General features: G+C 40.8%; 3 protein-coding genes across 4 annotated transcripts; all 3 read right to left on the bottom strand.

Moving 5' to 3' along the window:
* Positions 1 to 3,489: 3,489 nt before the first annotated feature.
* LOC137242116 (uncharacterized) lies at positions 3,490 to 4,500 on the bottom strand. Of its 2 annotated transcripts, none has more exons than XM_067769485.1 (2): positions 4,366 to 4,500; positions 3,490 to 4,284 (listed from the first exon to the last, which is right to left on the bottom strand). In XM_067769485.1, exon 2 carries the CDS (start codon positions 4,141 to 4,143, stop codon positions 3,613 to 3,615), a length of 531 nt encoding a protein of 176 aa, XP_067625586.1. In that variant the 5' UTR covers positions 4,144 to 4,284; positions 4,366 to 4,500; the 3' UTR covers positions 3,490 to 3,612. The 2 variants fall into 2 exon arrangements, with proteins under 2 accessions (XP_067625586.1, XP_067625587.1); XM_067769486.1 differs by having other exon boundaries at positions 3,490 to 4,314; positions 4,366 to 4,453.
* A 6,244-nt stretch (positions 4,501 to 10,744) lies between these two features.
* On the bottom strand, positions 10,745 to 12,126 carry LOC137242115 (uncharacterized). The gene is made up of 2 exons (XM_067769484.1): positions 12,043 to 12,126; positions 10,745 to 11,504 (listed from the first exon to the last, which is right to left on the bottom strand). Exons 1-2 carry the CDS (start codon positions 12,091 to 12,093, stop codon positions 10,854 to 10,856), a joined length of 702 nt encoding a protein of 233 aa, XP_067625585.1. The 5' UTR covers positions 12,094 to 12,126; the 3' UTR covers positions 10,745 to 10,853.
* A 4,139-nt stretch (positions 12,127 to 16,265) lies between these two features.
* LOC137242114 (uncharacterized) lies at positions 16,266 to 17,611 on the bottom strand. Its single transcript, XM_067769483.1, has 3 exons — positions 17,501 to 17,611; positions 17,229 to 17,437; positions 16,266 to 17,165 (listed from the first exon to the last, which is right to left on the bottom strand). Exons 2-3 carry the CDS (start codon positions 17,331 to 17,333, stop codon positions 16,506 to 16,508), a joined length of 765 nt encoding a protein of 254 aa, XP_067625584.1. The 5' UTR covers positions 17,334 to 17,437; positions 17,501 to 17,611; the 3' UTR covers positions 16,266 to 16,505.
* Positions 17,612 to 26,923: the final 9,312 nt, after the last annotated feature.

The raw sequence follows: 26,923 nt of genomic DNA, 5'->3' as shown, positions 1-26,923 counted from the left end.
ATCGATTTCAAATAAAAAATATTGTGATAAAATGTGCATATTTTAGCACAAATTTGTACAAATAAGTGTTCTTTCTTAAAAAAAACCAATTTCCTTTAACAATAATTATTTTATCATTATTATTGTTATGATAAATTTTTTTTAATTGAAAAAATTTTTTTATTAGAATAGAAGAAAGAAAAAATTTATCCAACTGCCAAAGCTCGTTGTATGGATCCATTTCGGGAACTGCTAAATTCCTTCATCGGCAACGTTTAGGCGCCGCTGCTATAACCATTCAGCCATCACAGCGGTTTTTTGTTTGTCTTCATTAATCCTACTTCTATTCTGGTGCTTGCCAATTGATATTAACAACACTGCGACATCTGTTGCAGAATGAATGTGAAAATTGGACTTGTTTGATGTTTGATGGCAATGCTGCTATAGTGTCATATTTTATGACACTTTTTCCCCGTACTCTGGGATGTATTAACAATTTATGTTGTTATATCGGCCTACTGATTTGTAAGATCGCGGATTCGAATCGAGCTCAAGGCCTAACAATAATTATTTAATTTCTTAAATTCTGCAACAGATGTCGCAGTGTTGTGAATATCAATTGGCAAGAACCAGAATAGAAGTAGGATTAATGAAGACAAACAAAAAACTGCTGTGATGGCTGAATGGTTATAGCAGCGGCGCCTAAACGTTGCCTATGAAGGAATTTGGCAGTTCCCGAAATGGATATATACAACGAGCTTTGGCAGTTGTCTAAATTTTTTCTTTCTTCTATTATAATTTAAAAATTTTTTCAATTAAGAAAAAATTTATCATAACAATAATGATGATAAAATAATTATTGTTAGGCCTTGAGCTCGATTCGAACCCGCGATCTTTCAAATCAATAGGCCGATATAACAACAAAAATTGTTAATTTCCTTTAACTATTTTGATGCATTCCCTTTAGTTGAACAAGTGAAAAAACTCCGAAGAAATATTCCTCGCACTCACATTCATTATACCTATTTTTCTCCCATAATCGGTTTCCGCTTTTTCGAACACTGTTCAGAATAGGAGGAAAGGGAGAAGTGTCAAAACCCACAAAGAATTTTTATTTAGAATACGAGGAATGGGAGAAGGGAAAAACCTGCATGGCTTTTTTTTAGAATTGGGCTGTATATATATGGGGTATTCCATCCCATTTGTGTGTGTTTTTTTTTTTTAAATTCATAACTTTTTTTGAGTTGGATGAAAAAATTTGGAAAAAATTCTGAAAAACGTCTTTCGTAAGCTAGAAAAAGAAGAAAAACTTTCAGCCAATTCTAAAGGGGTCGCGTTCAAAATTGGTCAAAAAGGGATGGAATACCCCATATTTACTATTGCGCAGCCCAATAACACTATTAATCACACATAGCAAACAACAGCAGCTTTTCAAGTGCACAGCTGGGTATGTAATGTTCGGTTTCAGCCGAACCAATACTTTCTTACTTGTTAGTTTTTGCAAATATTTTTTGAAGTAGCCATGCCCGGAGAGCATTTGGGTAACGTAGTAATTTACCTCGCCAAAGCTTCTGGTGCTCCATGCAATTTTTAGTTTCGCTGTCCATCTGCCTTCTTGTTCATTTTCCCACCCTTCTTGCCGCAACCTAAATGTTTCTTCTCTAACGACTTTCATACGCTCTTGATGCGTCTGAATTTAAGTTTCCCATAACCTTCTTTCCAACGCTCATAGGACGATGGGGCGTTTTCCGCTAATCACTTGTGCGACAGGCCCTGATACAGTGCGATAAACGGAGACTGCTCAGAGCTTATGTTCGCTGTACATCTGATAGAAGCTTACAACAATTACTCTTAAGAAGGTGAAGGTTTTTTTCCCAAAGTTCGGAGCCGTTCAGTGACTTGGATAAAGTTATGTCCATCAGCAGCATTCTGTTGGTCCTCTGATGTTTGTCATCAGTCTGCATATCAACGATACCTATTTAGGTGCCTTATCAGTCGCCTTACTCTGATAGTCGACTACCTTTTTTGATGTTTTATTTCCGAAGAAGGTTTCAAAGCTAACTTCTAGCGGAAACTTGCCTTTTTATTAGGAGTATCAACTATCTCAATTAGTTTCCAAGAAATAGAAAGAAGCGTGCTGTCCTCGGTACTAATTATCTTAAACTGTCTTTGCAAAAAACAGTTTCATGTTTTCATTCCAAAGTTGTATTTTTCATAGTTTTTTTGTACACACAGGCACACCTATGTATGTGGAAAATTATTCTACGTGGTAATACTGTATTGCGAAGCCGGTGTGGCACCCAGCCAGAGGACTCTGGGCAAAAATACTATGGATCCAGCAACCGACCAGCTATATAACCCAAGGAATTTCTGCGCAGAGTATCTTTCTGCTTGGGCGGCCTTGTGATGAAATGGATTTGGACGGATAACTAATGTACAGGAAAAATATTTAGTTTACACCTTCGCAATCTTAATACTGACATAAATATGCATCTATGGATACCCCATTTGACCACTTTTGGCTGAAAGAGGTAGAAACAGGGGATATGTGAGTGGGAGTATAAGTGGGAATGAGAGTCGGAGTGGGAATATTTTAGGAAGGTATTTTGTGTCTAGATTGCGTGTATGAGATCAGTTAGGTGGCGGAGGCAGAAGGAGCAAAAATTAGAGTAAAGGCAGGAGTCAAACATAAATTTTAACTCGTTATAACTCAATTATTGGTATATATAAAGCAAATTAGAGAGGCAGTTTAAACTTAGATGAGCAATAAAATTGTATGTAATTGACGGTAGGCCTCATGTGCACCTTATCATCCTATTGCATGCATGCACAGTCGCAAGGGCTTTCTTCGATCCCTTCCCCATGTAGTTTTAACGTTTCATTAAGTTGGATTTGTCTCTTGTCGAACCGCCTAAGCAATCGGTTTATGACCAGCGTCCACAGCGTTGGTGATACATGTGCCACGTTGTGGCGTTCCTCTGTTTACAGATTTTGTGGCCTCGCAGATACTCCATTGCGAAGTGAACATTCAGCAGCTTAGCATGCAGCTGATCCAATTTGTTAAGGTGGAATGTATTGCAATCGAGGCGAGACTATCCATGAGGTGAAAGCCCCGATAATGTCTAGGAAAAGACCTCGGTCATATTACTGGTGTTCCAGGGCTTTCTCTATGTTCATGATCATCCCATGCAATGCAGTATCGACTGATTTGTCTTTGGATGTCAGCATGTTGTATTGAAGAGAATAATGCTTCATTCATATTTCACTTCATAAATACGTATGTATGTACATCTATAAGTCTCTCAAGGGTTTTGTCTAGAATAAAATGTCTAACTAAAAGGCATGCAGTCTTTCGGGTGTAGATGACTGGCTCCTCTCGATTTTGGTATGAAGCTTTTATTATATAACTAAGGTAGAGATTTTGTTGCTTTTACAGGCTGTCTTGGTTGTTTGCAGAATTCAAGCGGAAATATTTTCAATTGTTATTCTAAAATAAATCCAAATTTAAAGTGCATGCATTATTCTGCTATAATTAATAATAACTGTATAAAATTTTATTTCGCACATTTTCATATTATAATGTACACAAATTAATACGATATTTAAGATCGAAATCTCCTTCTTCATTCACACTTAATTGCCTGGTTTGAATGTATCGAAAAAATTAGCATAATGCTCTGCCTTCTTCTCTTCATCCTTCTCATTGGTAAAATTCGTATACCAATTGATCAATTTGGTTTCGCGCGCCTTTTGCTTCTCACTCAAAATGCCCAAATATCTATCGATTGCTTTTTCGAATTTGCTTGTTACCACTTTCAGCACTGACATCAAATCCTCTTCAAATTTCTCAGCACCATTATCAGCGAATGCCTTTTGTAGAGTTTGTGTTTGTTCCAATTCTGGTGCCATATCATCGAGATCTTTCATGATGTCAGTAAAATTAATCATTGATTCAAAAAGTGACATAATGCCTTCCTCTTCGACAGCATCGATGCCGTTGGGATTGTTTTTAAGAAAATCAGCGATACGCGTAATATTTGCCTGAAGTTCGGGACTCTTTTCAGGGAGCGCTTCTAATTGTTCAAGAGTTTTCTTCAAAAGTGGTTGTCCTTTTTCGGTGAGATATTTAGCTAAGCCCACTAAGTCGACCAGGGTTGTTGTCATTAATACTTGACGTGGTTTCTTGAGCTAAGCAAATTACTCTGATGAGGAAGAATCTGAGGAGTCAGCTACTGCATTTGTTTGTTTACGTTCAACTGCGACATCTTCGGCTGCTTCAAGACGCATACGTGGTATGGCTTGTGTCTATAAAAATGGAAATGACATAAATAAATACTAAATTTAAAAAATTGTTTTCAAAGTAATTTTGCTCAGTTTTTTACTTACTTCCACCAATAGCAAAGCGCTCAAGCATAAAATAATTAGCTTCGTTTGCATTGTTGTAAATTTACTGAACGTCTCTGAGTTGCTGAATGTACTGTGGGCTAATTTTTGCATTCAGCAATTTATATTCGCTTCGACCATTAGAAAACAACAGATATTTCATAATTATATTCATATTCTCGTACATATTATACATTTTCAGAAATTATTTTTCATGCATATCTCAATTCTTACAAACTATTTCTAATTATTTAAAATATAATTGTAATTAAATAATCTTGAGATAAGAGTGACAGATCATCATCGTAGGCTCATCAGCTGTGTCAATGTGTTGAATTCTTATCTATTGCACAATTTTATTTTATTCATATTTTTATAGAGATGTAGCCACATATGTACAGCCCAGCGCACGTTGTTGAACTATTATCAGTACTTTATTTAACTTATTAATATTTTTATTAAACACAATTCATAGAAAAGTGTTCTTCTGTGTGAGCATTGCTAGACCTCTGTATTCCAATATACATCTCCTACAACTATGTCTGAAGAATGAAGAAGCATGCTTGGTTTGATATTGTTGTTGTTGCAGTTGCATTCGAAATTTCACTGGAACCAATAAGGAACTGTTTACAATTGACCCACTAACCTGTTTTCTTAAAAACTCTATTTTCATGCTTATTTAGTTTAGCTTGCGACCTTGACTATGCCTCTATGCGGGATTCTCTGAAATATATTGCTCATATTTAGCCCTTCTCGCAGCAAACAAGCTCTCAGCGCTTATCTCTTAATAACCCTATTGATCCCTATTTTGGCAATATTATTGCGACAACAATGAAAGCAACTGATAAGAAATCGACTAAAATATAATTTTTATTATTTAACAAACAAATATTTTCAGTGAAAGCAGCACACCCTCTAGGAAAGGGCAGCATTTTGCCACATGACAGATGAATAGATATGACACATTCATTCTCTAACAAATTAGTTTCAAAGAAATGGCCCCGAGCTGCAGCTGATTGTTCGCAAGCGCTCCGAGTGTATTTCTGCCATGAAAAGCTCTCAGTGAAAACTCATCTGCCTTGCAGATGCCGTTCGGAGTCGGCATAAAACATGTAGGTCCCATCCGGCCAATTTGTAGGGAAAATCAAGAGGAGCACGACGCAAATTGGAAGAGAAGCTCGGCCTAAACTCTCTTCGGAGATTATCGCACCTTACATTTTTTTTTATAGTGGCTCAAAGAATCAAGATAGACAAATCAGCATCGAAAAAAATTGATTGAGCCATTTCCGTCTGTACGTCTGCCAGTTAACATATGACTTGAGTAAAAATTGAGACATTTTTACGAGATTTGGTATGCCAGCTTATCTAAACCCCGAATAGACTGATATTGAAAAAAGGCGAAATCGAAAGATAACCACGCCCATTTTCACGATATCGACAATTTCGAAAAATGGAAAAAATACGATAATTCCTTACCAAAGCCGATAAAATGACGAAACTTAGTACGTAAGTTGACTAGGGGTTACAAATTAAATGGGGTTACACTCGCTATTATCACACACCACTCGCGTGTATCATACACCACTCAGTTTTCATACACCACTCAGTGCAATATCATATATTTGCTCCCGACATCGGCCGCAGGGACAATGTTCTAGAACGTCACGGCTTATCTGTCCAGTCAGGCGATGTAAACCTAGACTTTATCAACATCTACATCCCTCCTGCCACCTGCTGCCCCAGTGGATACCGCCCTAATATTAGCACCTTACTGGCGATAATCGCATTATCTAAGCCGTTTTCAATGCCCATCACGGCCTATGGCATTCAAACTTGCAGGCGGACAGCAGGGGTGAGATGTTGGCGGATCAAATAGAAGAAATAACGTTCTGCACAATAAACGGAGAAGCCCCAACTCATATGGTAGGAAGCTGTCACAGTTCGCCAGATATATCGATCGTGAGCGCACGACTCGTAAACTGCGTCATCTGGCAGCCGATGGTAACATTTGCATCCGACCACCTCCCAATACATATTTCGCTCGAGCGTACCACCAACTTTCGTCACCGAAAAACGCACTTTCATAAATTTTAAAAAAGGAAAGTGGGATGAGTATAAATCCTTTACAGACAGCCGCTTTGCTGCCCTCCCTATCCCGACTGATGCGCGCCAAGGGGAGCGTGCTTTCCGCAAGGTCATTGAATCCGCCTCGGCTCGCTTTATTCCCGCCGGAAAAATTCCCGAAATTCGGCCTCATTTTCTAGCGAGAGAACGTGAACTTATAAGGCAGCTCGATCCCGGCGATCCCCAAATAAGGGATAAGCCAACGCATCAGATTGCTTGTGGATGAACACAAGTGGGCGAAATGAGAAGAACATCTAAGTCGTTGTAACCTCTCTGCCGGTGTGGGTAAGCTTTGGTCCATCGTAAAGTCCCTATCGAATCCGTCCAGGCACAATCACAAAACTTCCATCGCCTTTGGCGATAAAGTGCTGTCCGATGCGAAAAAATGCGCGAGCGCTTTCTGCCGCAAATATATAATACATTCAACGATTGACATAGTTAGACCGAGGGCCAAGAGACACGCACATAAACATAAATTCAGCGCGTCCCCAATTAACATTCCCACCAAAGAGGTTGAGGATGCCATCAGTCAAGCTAAACCATCTAAAGCAGTGGGCCCAGACGGCATAGCCATGCCGATGCTTAAAAGTCTAGGGAAAGGGGGTTTCAAATATTTAGCACATGTCCTCAACCTGTCTCTCTCCACCTTTGTCATCCCCAAAAAATGGAAAATGGCCAAGGTGGTCCCGCTATTAAAGCTGGGGAAACCAGCTAACATAGGAGAGTCATATCACCCGATATCTCTCCTATCGCCGGTAGCCAAGACGCTCGAAGCCATTTTTCTCCCCTACTTCAAAGCAAATTTGCAGATAGCCTGTCATTAACATGGCTTTAGAAAACTTCATAGCATCACCACCGCGCTAAATGCCATTAGCACCCAGAAAAATTACGGTTTAAATCAAAACCCCAACCATAGAACAGTACTCGTTGCGCTATACCTATCAAAAGCTTTTGATACGGTCAATTATGGCACGTCACTGCAAGACCTGGAAGGGTCTACCCTTCCCCCATGTCTTAAAAGGTGGACCGTAAATTATCTGGGTGGCCGGCAGGCATCGGTGCAATTTAGAAACGAAACATCAAAATCAAGAAGAAATAAACAAGGGGTGCCACAGGGTGGTGTCCTATCCCCACTTTTGTTTAACTTCTACATATCAAAGCTACCTTCGCCAAAAGAAGGAGTTACTATCGTTTCCTACGCCGATGACTGCACAATAATGTCCACAGTCCCAGGCCCACAGATTGATGAGCTTTGTAACAAAATAAACGGCTACCTCCCTGATCTCTCCAGTTTCTTCACCTGGCGAAACCTGACATTATCACCGACTAAATCATCGGCGACCTTATTTACAACATGGACGTCCCAAGTGTCGACCATTTTGAACATCTACGTCAATGGCACTACGCTACCGACTGTCTTGCACCCCAAAATCTTGGTTGTGACTTTCGATCAGGATCTACATTTTGGTGAGCATGCAGCCGCAATTGTACCGAAAATCCAGAGCAGTAATAAAATCTTCAAATCTCTTGCTGGCAGTACTTGGAGAAAAGATAAAGAAACGCTCATTACCACTTACAAAGCAATTGTCCAGCCAAGCTTAAAGACAACTCACTGGAAGAAGCTACAGGCCTGCCAAAATACTGCCCTCAGAACCGCCACGGGCTGTCTTCTTATGTCCCCAGAGCACCATCTACATAATGAGGCGAGAATACTCCCCACCAGGGAGAGAAATGAAATGCTAACCAAACAGTTCCTGTTGAATACCCAGAAACCTGGGCATCCCAACAGACATCTGATTGAGGGCTAAAGGAAATACGGCATCTCAGAACACAGTCGTATGAAGCCAAAAAACACAAGCAGGTCCTTAGTGAACTCCACAAACAGGCGTCGGACCTGTATATCAGGAATTGCCCGGTGAATCCTGTACTCAAAGAACAATACCCTAAACTTGCAGAAGAGAAACGCACACTCCCTAGGGAAACGCGAGTCACTCTAACTCAACTTCGATCTGGATACTGTAACAGGCGAAACTCTTACCTATCCAGAATCAACCCCGACACACAAAATGTATGCCCTGCTTGCAATGTGTCCCCACATGACCCCAACCATCTCTTTCATTGTAATTTGGAACCAACGCCTCTACCACCCCTATCATTATGGTCCACCCCTGTTGAAACAGCAAGTTTCCTTGGACTTCCGTTAGAGGATATTGATGACAATTTGTGATCGGTCACACTTATTGGATGGGGCGAAGCACTGTTACAACAACAACAACAACAACGTAAGTTGACTGAATGTTGAAAAAAGGCGAAATCAAAAGATAACCACGCCCACTTTTTCGATATCGTTAATTTCGGAAAATGGAAAAAATACCAAGGACCAATAAAGTAACGAAACTTAGTACGTAAGTTGACTTTGTTACGAGATAAAGAATTTTGGAAAATGGAAGCGGCACCTTCTACCCACTTCCAACACTTAAAAGAAGAAAATTTGAATGTTTTTAAAGCCGTAAATCAAAAGCCGTTGGAGATATTGTGTTAGATATAGTGTATAGTGGGGTAATTTAGATTCGGAATGGAAATGGGTTTGGGAGTGGACGGAAAAGCAGAAAGGGCAGCAGATAAGGGCAATAAGGGGAGAACGGAAATGAAAAGTCGATTGGAACATGTAGAGAGTGATAGGGGGAAAGGAGGTCCACTTTACAAGTGTGAGCAAACCAACGTCTGCCATAAAATCCCATACATGAAAATGTAAATAAACGCCTTGTTCTTCTTAGGCTCTGTTTTGTAGTGCACATATAAACTACAGTCAATTTTCACTAGGGGAGCCAATGAAACGAAAACACGACTAAAATATTGTATAAATTGATCAAGTTATTACGCACACATGCCAACGAGCCTATGTCACGTTCCTGTTAGTACCTGCTCACTGAGAGCAATCTTCGACCTTACGACGCAGTCGAGCAGTGGTAGCACATTTCTCACACATTAGCCAAGCGGGAAAGACAGACGTTTACTTTGAAGAAAGAGCTGCATGGGTGCGGAGCGTGAAGGAGTGTGAGATGCTGGCTAATTAGTAGAAATCAAGTAGATGACGAGAGGTTTCAAGACTGGCGCTGTTTCGTGCAAGAATTATAATGGCGACTCGATAACTGACGCACAGAGTGTGCTCTTCGCTAGACAGCTCTCATCAAACGAAATTATTGGACTTTAACAGTACGGCTTCAGACCTGGAGATCCTGCTATCGACCAGATTGTCACGATATGTCAAATCCTGCAGAAGACTCACGATAAAAGAATCGACCCTTAGCATACTTTTCGCCCTGATGAATTTGACTTTTCTGCAAGGTTTTTAAGGCTTTTCCAAATTATGATGCGCAACACCATCAGCTTAGTAAGAAATGGCAATGAACTCACCGATGCTTCAGTCATGGTAACTCCTAATCGTGTACTTCCTGTTCTTGTTGTTGTTGTAGCGGTAAAGACACTCCGGAAGACTTTCAGCAGTGTTAACGATGTTGTGGTTCTTTGCCGGTTATAGATCCGGTACGTGCCGGTAACAAACACAATTAAGGCAAAAGCCCGTTCATCTCGGGCGCGTTTTAATATGACCACCTTCTAGGCCTTCCCTCTCCCACCCCCTAGTTCCAGGGGGAAATTGGTGTCGCCAGAGCCTCGGCTGTTATAGAAGCAGTATTCACCATGGGTAGGTGAGATTGACAATTGGGTTGGAGAAGCTATAAATTGCGCTGGAAACCCCTTGAATGGGTTGCGCTACACAGTTCCTCGAATAATTTGGGTATTTTAGTCGTATCTTACGACAGACATACTTTCCGCGGGTATATTCTAAGCCTCCTAACCCTCCGGGGAACACTACAGAATCATTCACTCTATGTGAGGTCCTCATGGACCGGCCAGTTCAACCTAACCCTCTGGGGATATAGTGTGCTTCCACCACCACCTGCTGCTGATGAAGATAACTCTAGCACATATATTAAAAGAAACTAGTAAAGGATGTACAATTGCTGGCGTTTGCTTATAATATTGATATCATTCAAAAAGTGTGTCTTGCTTTGAACAAGGGCAAGCCGAAATCCTTGCTATCATTAAAAAACTTCAAGGCGACATACATGGTGACGTCAATATTGATGAACACAAATTCGAGTCTGTGAAAAACTTTCGTACCAGAAATTCTTCCTATCGTTTTTGGAAGCCGATCAAAGGGTTAACTTCTAGAATTATAAAAAAACTCGGAAAATAGCATTTGGTTCAAATATTTGTATGTATTTATTTCGCACATTGCATATTACACACATACAAGTTTATACATCAATATGAAAATATGGATCCATTCGTATTGAATTTCCTTATTCATCTTCATCGAAAAGCAGCGCATATAGGTCTAGCTTTTTCTCCTCATCCTTCTCGTTCCTAAGTTTAGTATACCAATCGGCCAATCTGGTTTGGCTCGCCTTTTGCTTCTCGTTCAAACTGCTCAAATATCTTTCAATCGCTTTTTCAAATTTGTCTGTCAGTACTTTTAATTCAGACTTAAAATCCTCTCTAAATTTCTCATTGAAATTATCAGCAAACGCCTTTTGAAGAGCTTGTGTTTGTTCCAATTCCGCTGGCATATCGCGTACATCTGTGAGTACACTAAAAAAATCCATGAAATTTATAATTTGTAAGATAACTCCTAGAGTATCTTCAGTTGGATTTATTTCATTGGGATTATTTTCGAGGATATGCCCTATATGCGTAATATTTGCCTGGAGCGCTGAACTCTTTTTTGGGAGCGCTTCTAATTGTTCAATAGTTTTCTTTAAAAGTGGTTTATATTTTGCTGTCACATTTTTAACGAAGCCAAAGAAGTCGATTCTTATTATTGTCATCAATTCTTGCTGTTGCCTTTCGATTTCACCAGATTCCTCTGAGGAGTCAGCTATTGCGTTTATTTGTTTACGTTGGACTGCTACATCTTCGGTTGCTTTACGTCGCATGCGTGGTATGGCTTGTGTCTGTAAGATCAGATTTAATAAATGATTAAAAATAATATAAAAACACTGTACAACAGGAATTTTTCACTAGTTGTCCTTCGCCCATGAGTTTATAATCATGAAGTGTAAAGATTTGGCTCTTAGGGAATACTGGTCCTTACGAAATAAGTAACATTTCATACTAATATTTGGAAACTCCGTCATTTCTCCTTCCAACACTTTTTCACATTTTTCCTGAAGGCGCCAGATAGTTGCCTCATGTTGATGCAACATGTTGCTAAGATTTACTGTACACTTTCACTTCTTTAGTAAAAAAGCTATGCAAGTACTTATGGTGGATAATAAAAGTGCTGGTATGAACTTTTAAGTCCTGCCCTTTTCTAGTACACCAAAGTTGTAACTCTTCCAGACCAAACCTAACCAAATGGTGCATGCTACCCTTTAACCTTTAAGTGCGTATAAACAATAACTCAGATGATCTGTTCGAACTGCGGTTTAAGTTTTTTGTACTGTGTAATTAAAAAAATCTTTATAAAGATTTAGTTAGGTCTTTACTTACTTCCACTAGTAGCACAGCGCTAAAGAATAAAACGATTGGTTTCGTTTGCATTGTTCTATTTTACCGAACACTTCTTAATTTCTGGACGTACTGAGCGCAAAATTTTGCATTCAGCAATTTATATTCTTTTCGACTATTAGAAGAATTATTAACCATAATGCAGAAGAAATAAAATCAATAATTATATTCACATGAATACATATATATATATATACATTAGCATTTTGGTCTGCTTGGGTAATAGAGGAACTTGATGATTCCATAAAATGCTATCCAGTCCTACTACGGTTAGGGAGTTTAACATCTACTTGGATAGCCTAGCGGCTATCTAGGCCTTAAGGTCAACTACAGTGCGATCGGGGGTGGTCTTGGAGTACCTGACCTCGCCTGCGATTGGATCGAACTAACTAGGACTGACCAGTCCTACTACGGTTAGGGAGTTTAACATCTACTTGAATAGCCAAGCGGCTATCAAGGCCTTAAGTTCAAATACAGTGCTATCGAGAGTGATCTTGGAGTACCTGACCTCGGTTGCGATTGTATCTAGCTATTTTATGATTAAGATTATCTGGGTACCGGTCTATATTGATATACTCGGAAACTATCAAGCGAATCTTTTAGTCCGCATCGGTACAATTGAATCAGATGAAATTGTCTGTAGGGATTTCGATATTTCGCTGGTCAACTGTAGTCTGCTACTGCACAGATAGTCATCGAGTCAGCTCAGCAAGCATTGGGCGGATCCCACCTTTTGCAAGATAGCAAGATCCTTTTGTCCGGAAATGGATGTGAGAAGGTCTGCCGAAATGATTGGTTTCACTAAGGCTCATCTATCAATGCTCATGGGGGTTTTGACAGGAAACTATTCAATGGGAATCCATGCAGTCGGTCTCAATATACTGGAAACCGCATCTTGCTGCAGCTGTATGGAGGATGTATTATTGAGGCACTTTATGCTTGAGTGCCCAGCATTTGCCAGAACTAGGTAAAAATATTTCGGTCGCGATTCACTTTGAGATCGGTTTCATTTGAAACTCTATCGTTACTATGCAACGGCTCTCTAAATAGCTATAGCTTACGTCACCGTTGTTGTATGTGGTATCACAACTGACCTTCATGCTGTCCAAGTGAGCTTAATCTACCAGGGAATTGAATAAAATAAAATTGAATAAAATATTGGGTAAAGTACCAACCGGTAGAACCCTCTTTATATTCCTTCCAAGTTAAGACGTTTTGTTTTTGTATTGTACACAAGGCTGTATACTATTACATTACTTGAGGTGCATCTCTTTAGAAAGAGGTAATCGATGCTCCCTCTATGTCTGTTTGTAGTTGTGGTAGCAATACTCTCTCCGAAGGTTTAAGAGAGTGTTATCGATGTTGATGGTGATCAGGAACTTGAGACCGTCCTAGCCTTGGCTCTTTAAGAAGTAGGACTCGCCACCGATAGGTGAGGTTGACAATTGTGTATTTTAATCGCCTCTTAGGACATACATACCTGTCGCGGGTATATGCTGAGCTCCCTAAACCGCTGAAGTTTCTTTTGGCAGGTTAAGTGTCACGAGCACCGTATGATCGAATATTGTTAATAATACATACGTACTCTTTATATGGCATGAATTCCTCAAAAGTTTCCCTCTTTGCAGATATCTGTGAATTAGGCTCTCTGCGCTCATCTTTCGATAACCCTGTTGAACCCGAATTTGGCAATATTACTGCGACAGCAATAAATGCAAACAACCCATAAATGAAATTTCTTTATATGTAATTAATGTACGGGAGTTTCCACAAAATCAGACTCGTCTATATTATAATTAAAAAAAGAAACTTAATAGGTATTGAATTGAAAGATGACCTCTGAAACATTGATTGGCTAACGGTAGAACGCAATGGCCTAAGGGAAACAGGATAGATATAGACTTCATCTTAACAAATCAGCATCAAAAAGGATTTTGATTGAGCCATGATCATCCATGCGTTAACACGTTACAAGTAGTATTAAAAATGGGCGAAAACAAACGACAAACACGCCCACTTTTTTGATATCGAGAATTTCGAATATAACATATAAGCGATAATTCATTCCCAAAGACATATGAAATGATGAAACTTGGCGCGTGGGCTAACTTTATGACATTTAAAACAAATTTGGTAAAATCCTGGAAAAAGGGAGTGGCATAGCTCACATTTAGAGGACGAACATTTTTAAATTTTTGCTAGCCGTCTGTAGGTATCATGTTGAAATTCCACAGCATGCAAACAGTGATGAATTCCGTTTACGACCACGACTACTTTAGGAAAAAATATATACATTTAAGTAAACAGTGGCGAAATCGGTTCATACCCAGCCCTTCTGTCCGTCCATTAACACGATGACCAAACATTTAAATATCTTCACTAAATTCATACATCTTCATTCGGCGTAATAGTTCGGAGTTTTCTGACCCGTATACCCTAAAAGTACTCTACTCCTCATTCGTGCGTTATCATCTTCAGTATGCTACCATCATTTCGAGACCATTCCAATTCTCCAATTAAAGGGGTCTAAGTTGGGGTGTAACCGAACATTATATACTCAGCGTGAACTTTAATTGTACATTTCATTTCAGATAAATTACTTTTCTACATAACACGTGGCACCGCCCGTTTAAAAAAAATTTCTCCCCATTTCCTCTTACAATAAAACTTAATAAGTGAAATATCATTGATTCAAAACTATTTTTTGCTAAGGTTTAGCTTATTATTCTAGTCTACGACCCTTTTAAACATGTTTTATATCTAAGTTGCCGTGGTCTTTAACCGATCCCGTCCATTTTTACTAGAAATACTTTCTACTATAAGGAAAATTTGTCTACCCAATTTTATTTCGATCCAATAATTTTTCTTCGAGTTATGGCTCCCGAAACATAGAAAATTGCTTAGTCATAAAAGGGGTGGTGCCACACCCATTTTCAAAAACTTTAGTGTTTTCCAATTTAATGTTATAATTCAATTTAGAAAGTAAAATCCTATTGATACAAAACTCTTTTTCGCTAAGATATAGCTTATTATTTTCGTCTACGACCCTTTTAAAAATGTTTTCTATAAAATTGGGCGTGGTCCTTAACCGATTTCGTTAATTTTTCTTCAAAGCATTCCTTATAGTAAAGGCAACCTCTCTGCCGAATTTTGTTACGATAGGTTTAACGATTTTTGATTTATGATTAATAATATTTGTAAATTTGATTTTGTCACAAGTGGGCGGTGCCACGCCCATTTAAAAAAATTTTTCAACCTTTTGTCAAGAGTCTCAATATCAGTCTACACGTCAAATTTCAACATTCTAGGTGTATTATTTACTAAATAATCAGGTTTTTTGTGTTTTCCAAAATGTTATATATATAAAAAGTGGTGGGCGTGGTTATCATCCGATTTCGCTCATTTTCAATACCAATATATGGGTCCAGATAAGCTCATGTACCAAATTTGGTGGAGATATCTCAATATTTACTCAAGTTGTCGTGTTAACGGGCAGACGGACGGACAGATGGACGGATGACATGGCTCAATCAAATTTTTTTTCGATACTTATGATTTTGATAAGTATATATCTATCTTGATTCCTTTATACCTGTAAACCAACCGTTATCCAATCAAAGCTAATAAACTCTGTGTGCAAACCACGCTGAGTATAAATAGGAGTTGAGTAAAATTTGGAAAATGGGCGTGTCACCGCCTACATCTAGTACAAGGAATTTCAGAAGTTTTACAAGACGTAAATTCAAAGCTGGAAACGCGAGTCACTGTAGCTCAACTTCGATCTGCATACTGTACCAGGTTAAACTCTTTCCTATCCAGAATCAACCCCCGACATACAAAACATATGTCCTGCTTGTAATGTATCCCCACATGACACCAACCATCTCTTTAACTGCATTGTGGAACCAATGCATCTAACACCCCTCTCGTTATGGTCCACCCTTGTTGAAACAGCAAGTTTCATTGGACTCCCGTTAGAGGATGTTGATGACAATTTGTGATCGGTCGCACCCATGGGATGGCGCGAAGCACTCCTACACCAGCAACAACATCACATCCTTGCCCTTACAGCAAGCGCTTGATGCCACGCACTGCAGACTTTAGTGTATACTTTCACCCAACATATCCAACATTGTATACTAAATGCCTTGAGAAATATTTTTATTTTTTTAATAATAACAACACTTAAAAAGAAACGACGACAATGCTTTTTAATATTCGCTTTATAGTGCAAATTCAAATACATATTGCAAATGGTATAGAAACAGAGATAACTTACATCTAATATTATATTATATGAACAGAAGCACCTATTTCAATCAGCAGTCGGCAGCTAGTGTAATAATTATACGTGCTCACTTCAAACACAATATTGTGACGAATATTAGCAACACTAAGGGATACTATCATCTCTAAGCCGATACTAAGCAGTCACAATTTTACAGTTAAATTTGAGTCGATATTAAATTTTCGGTGCATGTTTTTGCGAATAGCATAAATGCTTCCAATTTTGCTATTGGTTGGGTCATTCCATTGTATTGTTTATACCAAACATTCCATCTTATTTTGGTATTATAATCCAGTGGCGATGTCGTATTATTTGCATAATCGCGCACTTTTTCACCAAACGACTTAAATAAATATACGGCACGTTTTTCCAACGCGTCCAAGAAGTTAAAAAAGTCTAAATTTTCAAGAATCTCTTTAACAATTTTGTCTTGTTTTTTGGGATAGGTGAGTTGGTAAGTCGCCAAAGTATTGGCAAGTTTCTTTGCCACATTCCTGGTGGTGTTAACATATTCTGCGATTTTATTACCATCCAGTTTACCATTAAATACAAATACTGCATCCTCTTCTAAAAATTTTGAACAAAGCTCTATAAGTTCATTCATTGATTTGGTGTTAGTATTGCTTAACGTTCCGTTTTCAATAATATTTTCGGCTGCTAATTCTAATTTATTTCGAACTGATTTTATCAAATTTAAGTATTCCACCGAAAAGTAATTCATTATGTTATCACCTGCATCATGTTTTCCAATATAATTTTCGTTGGAAGATGAAGGCGTGGTTGTAGAGATGGATACGTTGGAAGCTGTAGATGCTAGCTGTTATATGAAAACAAAAATATATTTACTATTAATTCATAACCGAATTCTTGTTTATCATACCTGCAACGTAAGGCAAAAGACCGAAAATACGAAAATCGCCTTTTTCTGCATTTCTTTTAAAATCGCAAGCTGAATGTTAAAACCGAATTTAAATAAATCACGCATAACGCTCTCTTTATAAGCTGCAAGAAACACTTATTTAAATATGTATTTCACCACTGAAGGAAAGTCATTTACTAATGACGTAAATATCTCCTTTTGAAAAAGAACTAAATAAAAACAGTCCAATATTGATAAGAATTTCATTCCTCCATAACCGGAAATTGACTTACCATTAAAAGTAATTGGGGAAGGCGTAAAGAGTGATAGAGGCATTACAATCTACACAGACGGCTCAATAATATTGTAACGATTTTACTACAAATCCTCTTATTTGCCCTTCTGCTAAGTTCGAATCACTAAACTGTTGAATAAATAACTCCAATATTGAATAATGGAAAAATGGCCTTTATTAAAGTACTTCACAATAACACTTATACTAGCTGGCTTAATAACCAAACTGATTGATAGCTCGAATGAAACTGCATTCTCGCCTCTACTGTTCTCGCATTTTTATACTCTTTGATTTCCTAGTTGCATACTTCTAAGCTTTTCCATTCCAGAACTTACTAGTTGGTTTCTCAGCTACGACCACCGATGTATAATTTGTATAGCTTCTCTCACACCCCATGCGCTTGTATGTGTGAGCGACACTTCCACAATTATAATTGCCTACATTTAGGAGCATCTCAATAAGATGTCTGCATGTGTTTGGGCATCTCATCTCCGCTGCGTGTACGTACATATGTGTAGACATAATGATTGAATTATTGATGTGCGTACAGTCACTGATTAGCATCGGCTTAGAGTGGCAGTACCCCTTAGTGTTGCAAATATTCGTAACACTGCCCTCCACCTAAGTCTGATCGTCCCGATCAGACAAATCTCTCGGTCTAACCGCTGCTAGCCTCTCCAAATGAACCACTTTCATTTTGGTTCGTGGTTTGCCAATGGTTTGTATGCGGTACACTACATCGTTGATCCGTTTTACAACTTTGTATGGGCCTTCCCAGTTACACTACAATTTCGGGGACAAACCTTTTTTTCATTGTGGGTTGTATAGCAGCACCAAATCTCCTTCCTGAAACCCTTCCGAATTAATTGCTTTATCGTACCTCGCTTTCATCTTGTCACTCATAATCTTTGCTCGTTGCCTTACCAGATCGTGTATCTCTCTCAGCTCTTCTTCCAAGACACCAGTGGATTTCTTGACATTCCTCTCCGCATCGGCATCTATCCCATACTTCAAATCAGCTGGCAGTCGAAGGTCATTGCCAAAAATTACCTTTGCGGGAGTTTGGCCCGTTGTGTCATGTACGGCCGATCGGTAGGCCATTAAGAATAATGATATGTGTGTATCCCAGTCCTTATGGTACTTGTCTACTACTTTCCTTAAATGCTCCTCCAATGTTCTATTGAAACGTTCCACCATACCATCGGACTGAGGATGCAATGCAGTTGTCCGTGTTTTTCAAATGCCCAACTTCTTGCACATTTCTTGGAACACAGCTGATTCAAAATTCCTGCCTTGGTCAGAATGTAACTCCATTGGTACACCATACCTTGCAACCCATTCGCTTTTAACCACTTCTGCTACTGTTTCTGCTTCTTGGTTTGGGACTGGGTATACCTCTGGCCATTTACTGAAATAATCCATAACTAGTAGGAAATGGACCTGCGACATCCATGGCGATCCTTTCAAATGGTGCACCTGAAATATACTGCTTCATCTGGCCATGACTTCGGGTTTTGGGCCCTTTCGCTCTGTTGCATACCTCGCAGTTGGCAATCCACTCGGTGACCGACTGACGGCAACCAACCCAATAGAATCTCTGCTTAATTTTCTCGAGTGTATTCGTGATTCCAAGATGACCTCCACTTGGACCATTGTGCAGCTCTCTGAGCACGTCAGAAATCCTCTTTCTGGGAACAACTATCAGTTTCTTCTTGCATTGACCATCCTCACTCTTCCATACTCGATGCAAGCAACCGGATATCAATTCTAAACTGTTCCACTGTGCCCAATATGACTTCGCAATGGGACTCTGCTGATATCTCCTCTCTGCTTGGTCTTTCGTTTCGTTCGAGCCCTTGCATAACATGTGACAGATCTGTATCTTCTAGCTGACACTTTCTTAGTTGTTTCTTGTCCCATTCATCCGTACACGTTATAGTCATTAGCCGGACATCTATAATGTCTTCTTTAGCCTCGGCCTTTGAACAGTGCTTGCCTTCCAAACTACATGGTCTTCGTGACATTGCATCGGCATTTCCATGGGTACTACCTTTTCGATGCTCAATGGAAAAGTCATAGCTTTGTAGTCGCTCGATCCACCGAGCCAATTGTCCTTCCGGATTACGGAACTGCAGAAGCCATTTCAACGCTGCGTGATCTGTCCTGACACGGAATCGCTGGCCGTAGAGGCATTTGTGAAAATATTTAATGCATTCTACCAATGCCAACAGCTCTCTCCGCGTAACACAGTAGTTCCTCTCTGGTTTTCCAATCGAACGGCTGTAATATGCAACTACCTTCTCCTGTCCATCGACCAGTTGTGATAAAATTCCTCCTATAGCATATCCACTCGCATCTGTATCTAGAATAAATTTTGCTCCTGGAATCGGATATGCTAACATTGGGGCAGTGCAGAAACGCTCCTTCAATGTTTGGAAAGCCACTTCTTGCTCCTTCTTCCATCCAAAAGCTTTGTTTTTTCTTATAAGCTCATGGAGGCTATGGGTTACGCTGGAAAAATTTGGTACAAATCGGCGGTAATATGTGCACAGCCCAAGGAAACTTCTCAATTCATGTAGGTTCTGTGGTCTTGGCCAATCCTTTACAGCCCCTATTTTTTCGTTCGCAGTGCAGATGCCCTCTGTCGTTACCTTGTGACCCAAATAATGTACTTCCTTTTTAAACAGCGCACACTTTTTGGGACTTAACTTCAGATCAGCGCCAGCTATTCTTTGGAAAACTTCCTCCAAGTTCCTAAGATGTTCATCAAAATTCTTGCCCAATACGATGATGTCGTCCAGGTACACCAAGCATGTTTTCCAATGTAGTCCTTTCAGTACCTGGTCCATGAGTCTCTCAAAAGTAGCTGGTGCATTACAAAGTCCAAAAGGCATCACTGTAAATTGCCAAAGACCATCACCGACACTGAAGGCTGTTTTCTCTTTATCTTCCTCCTTCACCTCCACTTGCCAGTAGCCGCTTTTCAAGTCCAGCGTGGAAAACCATTTCGTACCAGATAGCGAGTCCAAAGTGTCGTCAATTCTTGGCAATGGGTAGCTATCCTTTTTCGTTACGTCATTCAACTTCCGGTAGTCCACGCAAAACCTCATTTTTCCATCCTTCTTCTTTACAAGTACTACTGGCGAGCTCAATGGACTAGCTGATCGTTCGATGACGCCGCTGTCGCTCATTTCTTGTATGATTTCACTCACAACTTCCCGCTTCGCCAGTGGAACACTACGTGGAGCTTGACGGATCGGCCTCGCATCTCCCGTGTCAATTTGATGTTTCACAACATTGGTGCGGCCTGGTTTGGAACAATCCTGGTCAAATATGTTCGCGTACTTTAGGAGCAGTTGTTTTGCCTTACTCTGATAGGCTTCCTCTAGCCTCTGTGTCCATGCCGCGATGTCATTTGAAAGATCAGTATTACGTGTTCCTGGAGCTGTTCTCAGTTAATAACTATTTCGGCCTCTTGGCATCTTCCCAAAATAGCTCCTTTGGTCAAATTGAATGGTGACTTGAACTCATTGAGTACTCTTACCGGAATACGTCCATCTTGGTTTGTCATAGCCAGAGTTTTTCCTACAAGTATGTTCAGTGAATTGAAGATCCAGCAACTGAAGAAGGACTTGGAGAGCCGTGGATTGAATACAAGCGTCGTTAAACTTGAACTTCAGGCACGGCTACGAGAGGCAATGGAAGCAGAAGGAACTGATGTGGATGAGTATGTCTTTTATCTTGATGGGGACGAGACAACAACAAAAATTGAAGAGAAAAACGAAACATCGCAGACAGTTACGAGCACAGACTTGAGCATGATTTTGGCTGCAATATCTGCACAAACATCGACAGTAAAAGAAATGTCGTCAGAAATAACATCGAAGATTGAAGCACAAGAAATGCGTATGTCAGAAATGTCGACACAGATAACATCCAAGATAATTGTAACGATTTTACTGCAAATCCTCATATTTGCCCTTCTGCTAAGTTCGAATCTCTAAACTGTTGAATAAATAACTCCAATATTGAACAATGAAAAAATGGCCTTTATTAAAGTACTTCACAATAACACTTATACTAGCTGGCTTAATAACCAAACTGATTGATAGCTCAAATGAAACTGCATTCTCGCCTCTACTGTTCTCGCATTTTTATACTCTTTGATTTCCTAGTTGCATACTACTCTTTTCCATTCCAGAACTTACTAGTTGGTTTCTCAGCTACGACCACAGATGTATAATTTGTATAGCTTCTCTCACACCCCATGCGCTTGTATGTGTGAGCGACACTTCCACAATTATAATTGCCTACATTTAGGAGCATCTCAATAAGATGTCTGCATGTGTTTGGGCATCTCATCTCCGCTGCGTGTACGTACATATGTGTAGACATAATGATTGAATTATAGGGGTGTAGTTGAGGGGTCGACTGCTAATACGCTAGCAAAAATATTGAGAGAGGTGTCAAAAGACGCGTATTGACCTCGACAATAATAATGTGAAAAATAAACTCAATTCAGTAAAAAAATAACATAACATACATAAATTTTTCAATTCACATTGTCAGTTTTATTTCATATAAAATAAGATTTACTGGAGCACTTACATAAATGAAATGTTAGATTTCATTGTTTGATTTGCTTAAATTAACTTTTTCTAAATATGTACATTTTAAGAGTTTGAATCAGCCAAGAAAAACCTTCCGTGCTTTTTGGTCTGCGAATATGGAAATTACCGATTCAAAACTAATGCTGCGAGCAAGGCTGGACTCCAATGTTCCAAGGCTTGTCAAGCGATTGTGGCTCATAGTAGAATGTAAAAAATTTTTCACGCAAAACAATAGACTAAAAGAACGCTCCCCTTCAGCCACACTGACTGGAAGTGTGCAAAATATTCCTAATGCTATGCAGATGTTCGGAAATAAAACTTCCTTCTTCAAGTAATGAAATTTCTTCAGAAGTTGAAATGGTGGCAGCGAATCACATCCCAAATGTGCTAAGTGGATGGCTTTGAGATGAATGATTTCATCTATTAGATCCGCAGAAATATCGATACCATAAATCGTGCAGAATGCCGCTGCTTTTTCTCTGAGATCTTCTTCCATCAGATCCTGATACTTCCACAAAATACTAAATTTAATCGCAATGTCATTTACGGCTTCGAAATGTCTTGTCATGTTACCAATCAAGCAGTCCAAAAGAACGTAAAAAACTTGCTGTTTGAATTGAGTTTTGGAATCACACTTAGGTGATTCGCCAGGTAATTCATCGAACTGGCGCTTTCTTATCTTCCTTCTTTTCTCTGCGAAGGTATTCAAAACTCCTATACTCCCTGCCAGAATCTTACATTCTTGAAGTATGATCGAGCATTGATCACTGAACTTCTTCAACTCATCAATCAGGCTACGTATATTTTCTGTTTCCACGTCCAGTGTGACATTTCTAGCTTGCAGTACCAGATTTCGATGGTTGATTACCGTCAGCACTTTGAGCCAAATCGAGGCTAAGAGGATACACTCAAATTTCCCCATATATGCTTCAATACCTTCCTTTTTGCGCACAGTTTTTCGATAGCCTGGCAGAGGTTGGGAAAGTGGATCTCTTACTCCTACTTAGATTAAGTTAGGTAAGGTGGTGGCTGCCCTGGTAGGTGAAGCACACTTCTACAGCATGAAGGTCCGTTGTGATACCACATAAAATAACGGTGACGTAGCTATAGCGATATAGTTTCTAATGAGCAGGAATGAGGCATAAATCCTCCGGATATCCAAGTGAGTCGTGACCGCAATACTTTCGCCTAGTTCTTGCAAAATCTGGGCAGTTAAGCATTAGGTGACACGATAATTCCACCATATCATCCTCCATACAGCTACAGCAGGATGGGGTGTCCAGTATATCGAGACGTCCCGCATGGATTCCCATAGGACAGTGGTCTGTCAAAACCCGAATTACCCTTGATAGATGAGCCTTAGAGAACCCAACAATTTCGGCAGACCTCCTGTCATCCATTTCAGGTTATAAGGATCTTACTACCCAGCAAGAGGTTATGTCCGCTCAACGCTTGCTTGAGCTCTTGACAAAAGACCTCTCCCAACGACCTTTCTGTCCACCTCCGTCCCCTGAACAAGTAAACTGTTAGATGGTCCACTGCCCCAGATAAGTCCCCTTCCCCATTCCACTCTCGGGAGAATGACTGGGTGAAGATTGCACAGGGTACAGTTATCGGCACACAATAGTCAGTCCTGTCGGGGATAATGGCGAACCTGGTAAGAAGGCCAGAGTGCCCGAAGTCAAAAAGCACATAGCCAATAACACGAGGCCTAACCTACGACCACAGCCGCCTCACTCCAACTTCATCAGATAAAGTTAATGATCCGTTGTAGACGACTCGGAAGTACGAATTTCCGCCATTCATAATGGATAAATAACTCTCCGAATGAAAGTTTTGCGAATTCCCATTCATGTTCGGGAAGGCTCCGTTCGAATGCAGCCGAATTTATCCCCTGGCTGCAAATCGTCCAATAGGCACGATCCGCATAACACCCTGGATTAGGGGCTTGGCCTTCCTGATACCGGGCCACCTCGGGAAGTATTAATGGCCTTACCACAGCAAAGGGCGCTGCTGTGGCGGACGGTTCTTTCCCCGTATATAATACTGGACCGCTGAGCCCGCCTTGTCGGGCAGACGGTCGTACGATCAAGATGAACGACTCATTAACTGACTGTAATAAGGACGATGTAAAGACGAGGACTGAGTCGAAATCCAAGGACGACAAATATGAATTAAGCGATGCGTCGGACTCGGGGAGCGAGAGTAGTGCTTATTCAATGAACTCCGTGTTGGAGAAGCACACAAATGAAAACGAAGTAGAAGAGTGGAGAAGGGTACGGAGCAGAGGAAGTAAAAGAGCTCTCTCGCAGTACCGTGCAGCACTAAGAATTGTTCAACGCTTGGGAGCAGTGGTCGACCCAACATAAGTGGAGATCGAGTGCTTGGAATTGGCCCATGAAGCGGTAGAAGTAGGTCGAAGGCAGTTCAAAAGGTTTGCTGCGAGAAATCCTCGGTTCTGCAACCGGTACGAGGAGGAAGAGGCGTCGAATGGCAGAATGAAGAGGCAACGTTCGGCGGAAGGCGACAAGCCTGCTTTCAAGAGGCAGAAAGGACCCAGTCCTAGAGGCGCGAGGCAGGGCAGTCGCATAGACAAGACAAGTAGGCCCAAAGCTGTAAGACAGATGGGCTCCAATAGCGAGGTAGCAACTACCTCGAAAGCTGCGAGTCAGAGGGAAGTTCCAATTAAGGAAGTAGGAGATAAGCCAAAGGGAGATAACGCTAAGACTCCGGCTTTCTCGGAGGCGCTAAAGGGAGTTAACGCTAAGACTCCGGCTTTCTCGGAGGTGCCAAAGGGAGATAACACTAAGACTCCTGCTTTTCCCGAGAAGATGAGTGATGTGGCAAAGCAGTCACTGACTGTGGCGCTGTTTGATCGTAGCAGTCCTTTCAGACAAATGACTACTGAAAGGTGGAGATCTGTGGAAAGGGAGCTTATTAGCTTAATGCTTAAGATGATGCGGGAACAACCAAGTAAGCCCCTTCCAACCTTTGATTCGGGGGGATGGTATAACAGTGTGAAGATGATAGCGTGCGACAACATCGCGAGCTTGCAGTGGCTGGAGGAAGTGGTTCCAAACCTCCAAAAGCAAGGCACGAACGCGCGGTTTGAGGTGGTGGATAAAGCGCAAATCCCCACGGTACCAAAAGTTAAGGTATGGATACCATGCGTGATGAAGTCGGAGGATACACTGCGACTTCTGCAGAATCAGAATTCGAACATACCGACACAGGATTGGAAGGTACTTACTGTATCTCGGCCTACCGAGGATGGCCAGTTCTACATCTTCCAAATAAACAAGCAGGCGGAGGATATTTTTTACACGCAGCTTGGTAAAATGTCCTTTGGCACTGGCAAAATTTACATGCGACTCAGGAAAAGAAGTCCCGAGGATAAAAACCCTAACACGCTAGAGGTGGGCGAAGTCGAAAAGGACCTCAAAAGCCTAAGGGAAAAAAGACAGGTGGAGGTCCCCGACGTCACCACGAACGTGCTAGAAGAGGACCAACCGCTAAATGGTGCTGTGACTCGCACAGAGGAACACCCTGCACAACAGTCACGAGAGGCTGAAGGGGCCTCGAATACTCTAAACCAAAAGGGCAAGGGGAGGACGGCGACGTCAAGACGAAGGTGCTGGAGGGGGACAAATAGCCCAATAGTGCTGCGAGTCCTACAGATAAACCTCCAACACAGTAAAGTGGCGTCGAGAGAACTCCTCCTAACCCTTGAGGAGGGTTCGTTTGACGTGGCGCTGATCCAGGAGCCGTGGCTCTCATCGGGAGGAAAGGTTTCTGGACTAAGCGCGCGCGGGCTTGGCGTTTACTACGCGCAAACGGAAGGACGGGTGCAAGCTGTAGTAATGGTAAGGAAACAGCTGCATTCATATATGCTGCCTAATTACACCACTGAGGATATCGTAGCGGTGGCCGTTGAGAAAAAGAATAAGCAGGCATTTATCCTGGCGTCCTGCTAAATGGCCCATGCTGCGGAGGTCCCACCGATGTAGTGCAAAAGGCTAGTACAGGAGGAAGGGCGCAAAGGGCGGTTGGTCATAGGCGCAGATGCAAATGCGCACCACAATGCGTGGGGAAGAGCAGATACGAACGAGAGAGGCGAATCTCTGTTTTGTTACATCCTGCAAACCAATTTGCAGATAGCCAACAGGGGAAATGTCCCTACATACATTGGTCCAACATCTAGCAATGTTCTGGATATTACATTGAGCTCCGAGCGTGACATATCAAGGTATGATTGGATGGTTCTTGATAGACCATCCTTCTCCGACCATGCGTATATCAGCTTCAACATCCACCTAAAGAGGGTAGAGAAGGGAGGAACCTTTAGAAACCCTAGGTCAATGAACTGGACTAAATTCCAGAAACATATAGAAACAAAACTGGGACAACCCAAAGAGGTTGCTAATGTAGAGAAACTGGAGGAGTCGAATGAATTCCTAACAAGGACGCTTATGACTGCGTATAACAAAGCTTGCCCTCTAAGAAGATTCAGAGGAAAAGCAAAGCCGCCATGGTGGAGCAATGAGCTGAGTCTTCTAAGAAGACAGGTAAAAAAAATGTTTAAGCTCGCAAAGACCGCGGAAAGCGAAGCGTGTCGGGACGAGTACAGGGATCTACTGAGGATCTACAAGCGTGAAATTGCCAGGGAGAAGAGAAACTCATGGAAAAGTTTCTGCACGGACATAGAGTGCTCCAGCGAAACAGCACGGTTGAAAAAAGTCCTAGCAAAGGGAAACATTGTCCAGGGACTAATAAAGAAAGAGAACGGGGAATGGTCACGTAATAGTGAGGAA

Source organism: Eurosta solidaginis, chromosome 2 (genome assembly GCF_040869045.1).
Source record: "Eurosta solidaginis isolate ZX-2024a chromosome 2, ASM4086904v1, whole genome shotgun sequence".
NCBI lineage: Eukaryota > Metazoa > Arthropoda > Insecta > Diptera > Tephritidae > Eurosta > Eurosta solidaginis.
This window is presented reverse-complemented; position numbering and strand designations above follow the sequence as displayed.

Coding starts and splice junctions, on each gene's coding strand:
- LOC137242116 (XM_067769485.1), bottom strand. CDS start 4,143: ATGACAACAACCCTGGTCGACTTAGTGGGCTTAGCTAAATATCTCACC.
- LOC137242115 (XM_067769484.1), bottom strand. CDS start 12,093: ATGCAAACGAAACCAATCGTTTTATTCTTTAGCGCTGTGCTACTAGTG. Junction 11,505..12,042: donor GCGCTGTGCTACTAGTGGAA/GTAAGTAAAGAC, acceptor CTGATCTTACAG/ACACAAGCCATACCACGCAT.
- LOC137242114 (XM_067769483.1), bottom strand. CDS start 17,333: ATGCGTGATTTATTTAAATTCGGTTTTAACATTCAGCTTGCGATTTTA. Junction 17,166..17,228: donor TCTTTTGCCTTACGTTGCAG/GTATGATAAACA, acceptor TTCATATAACAG/CTAGCATCTACAGCTTCCAA.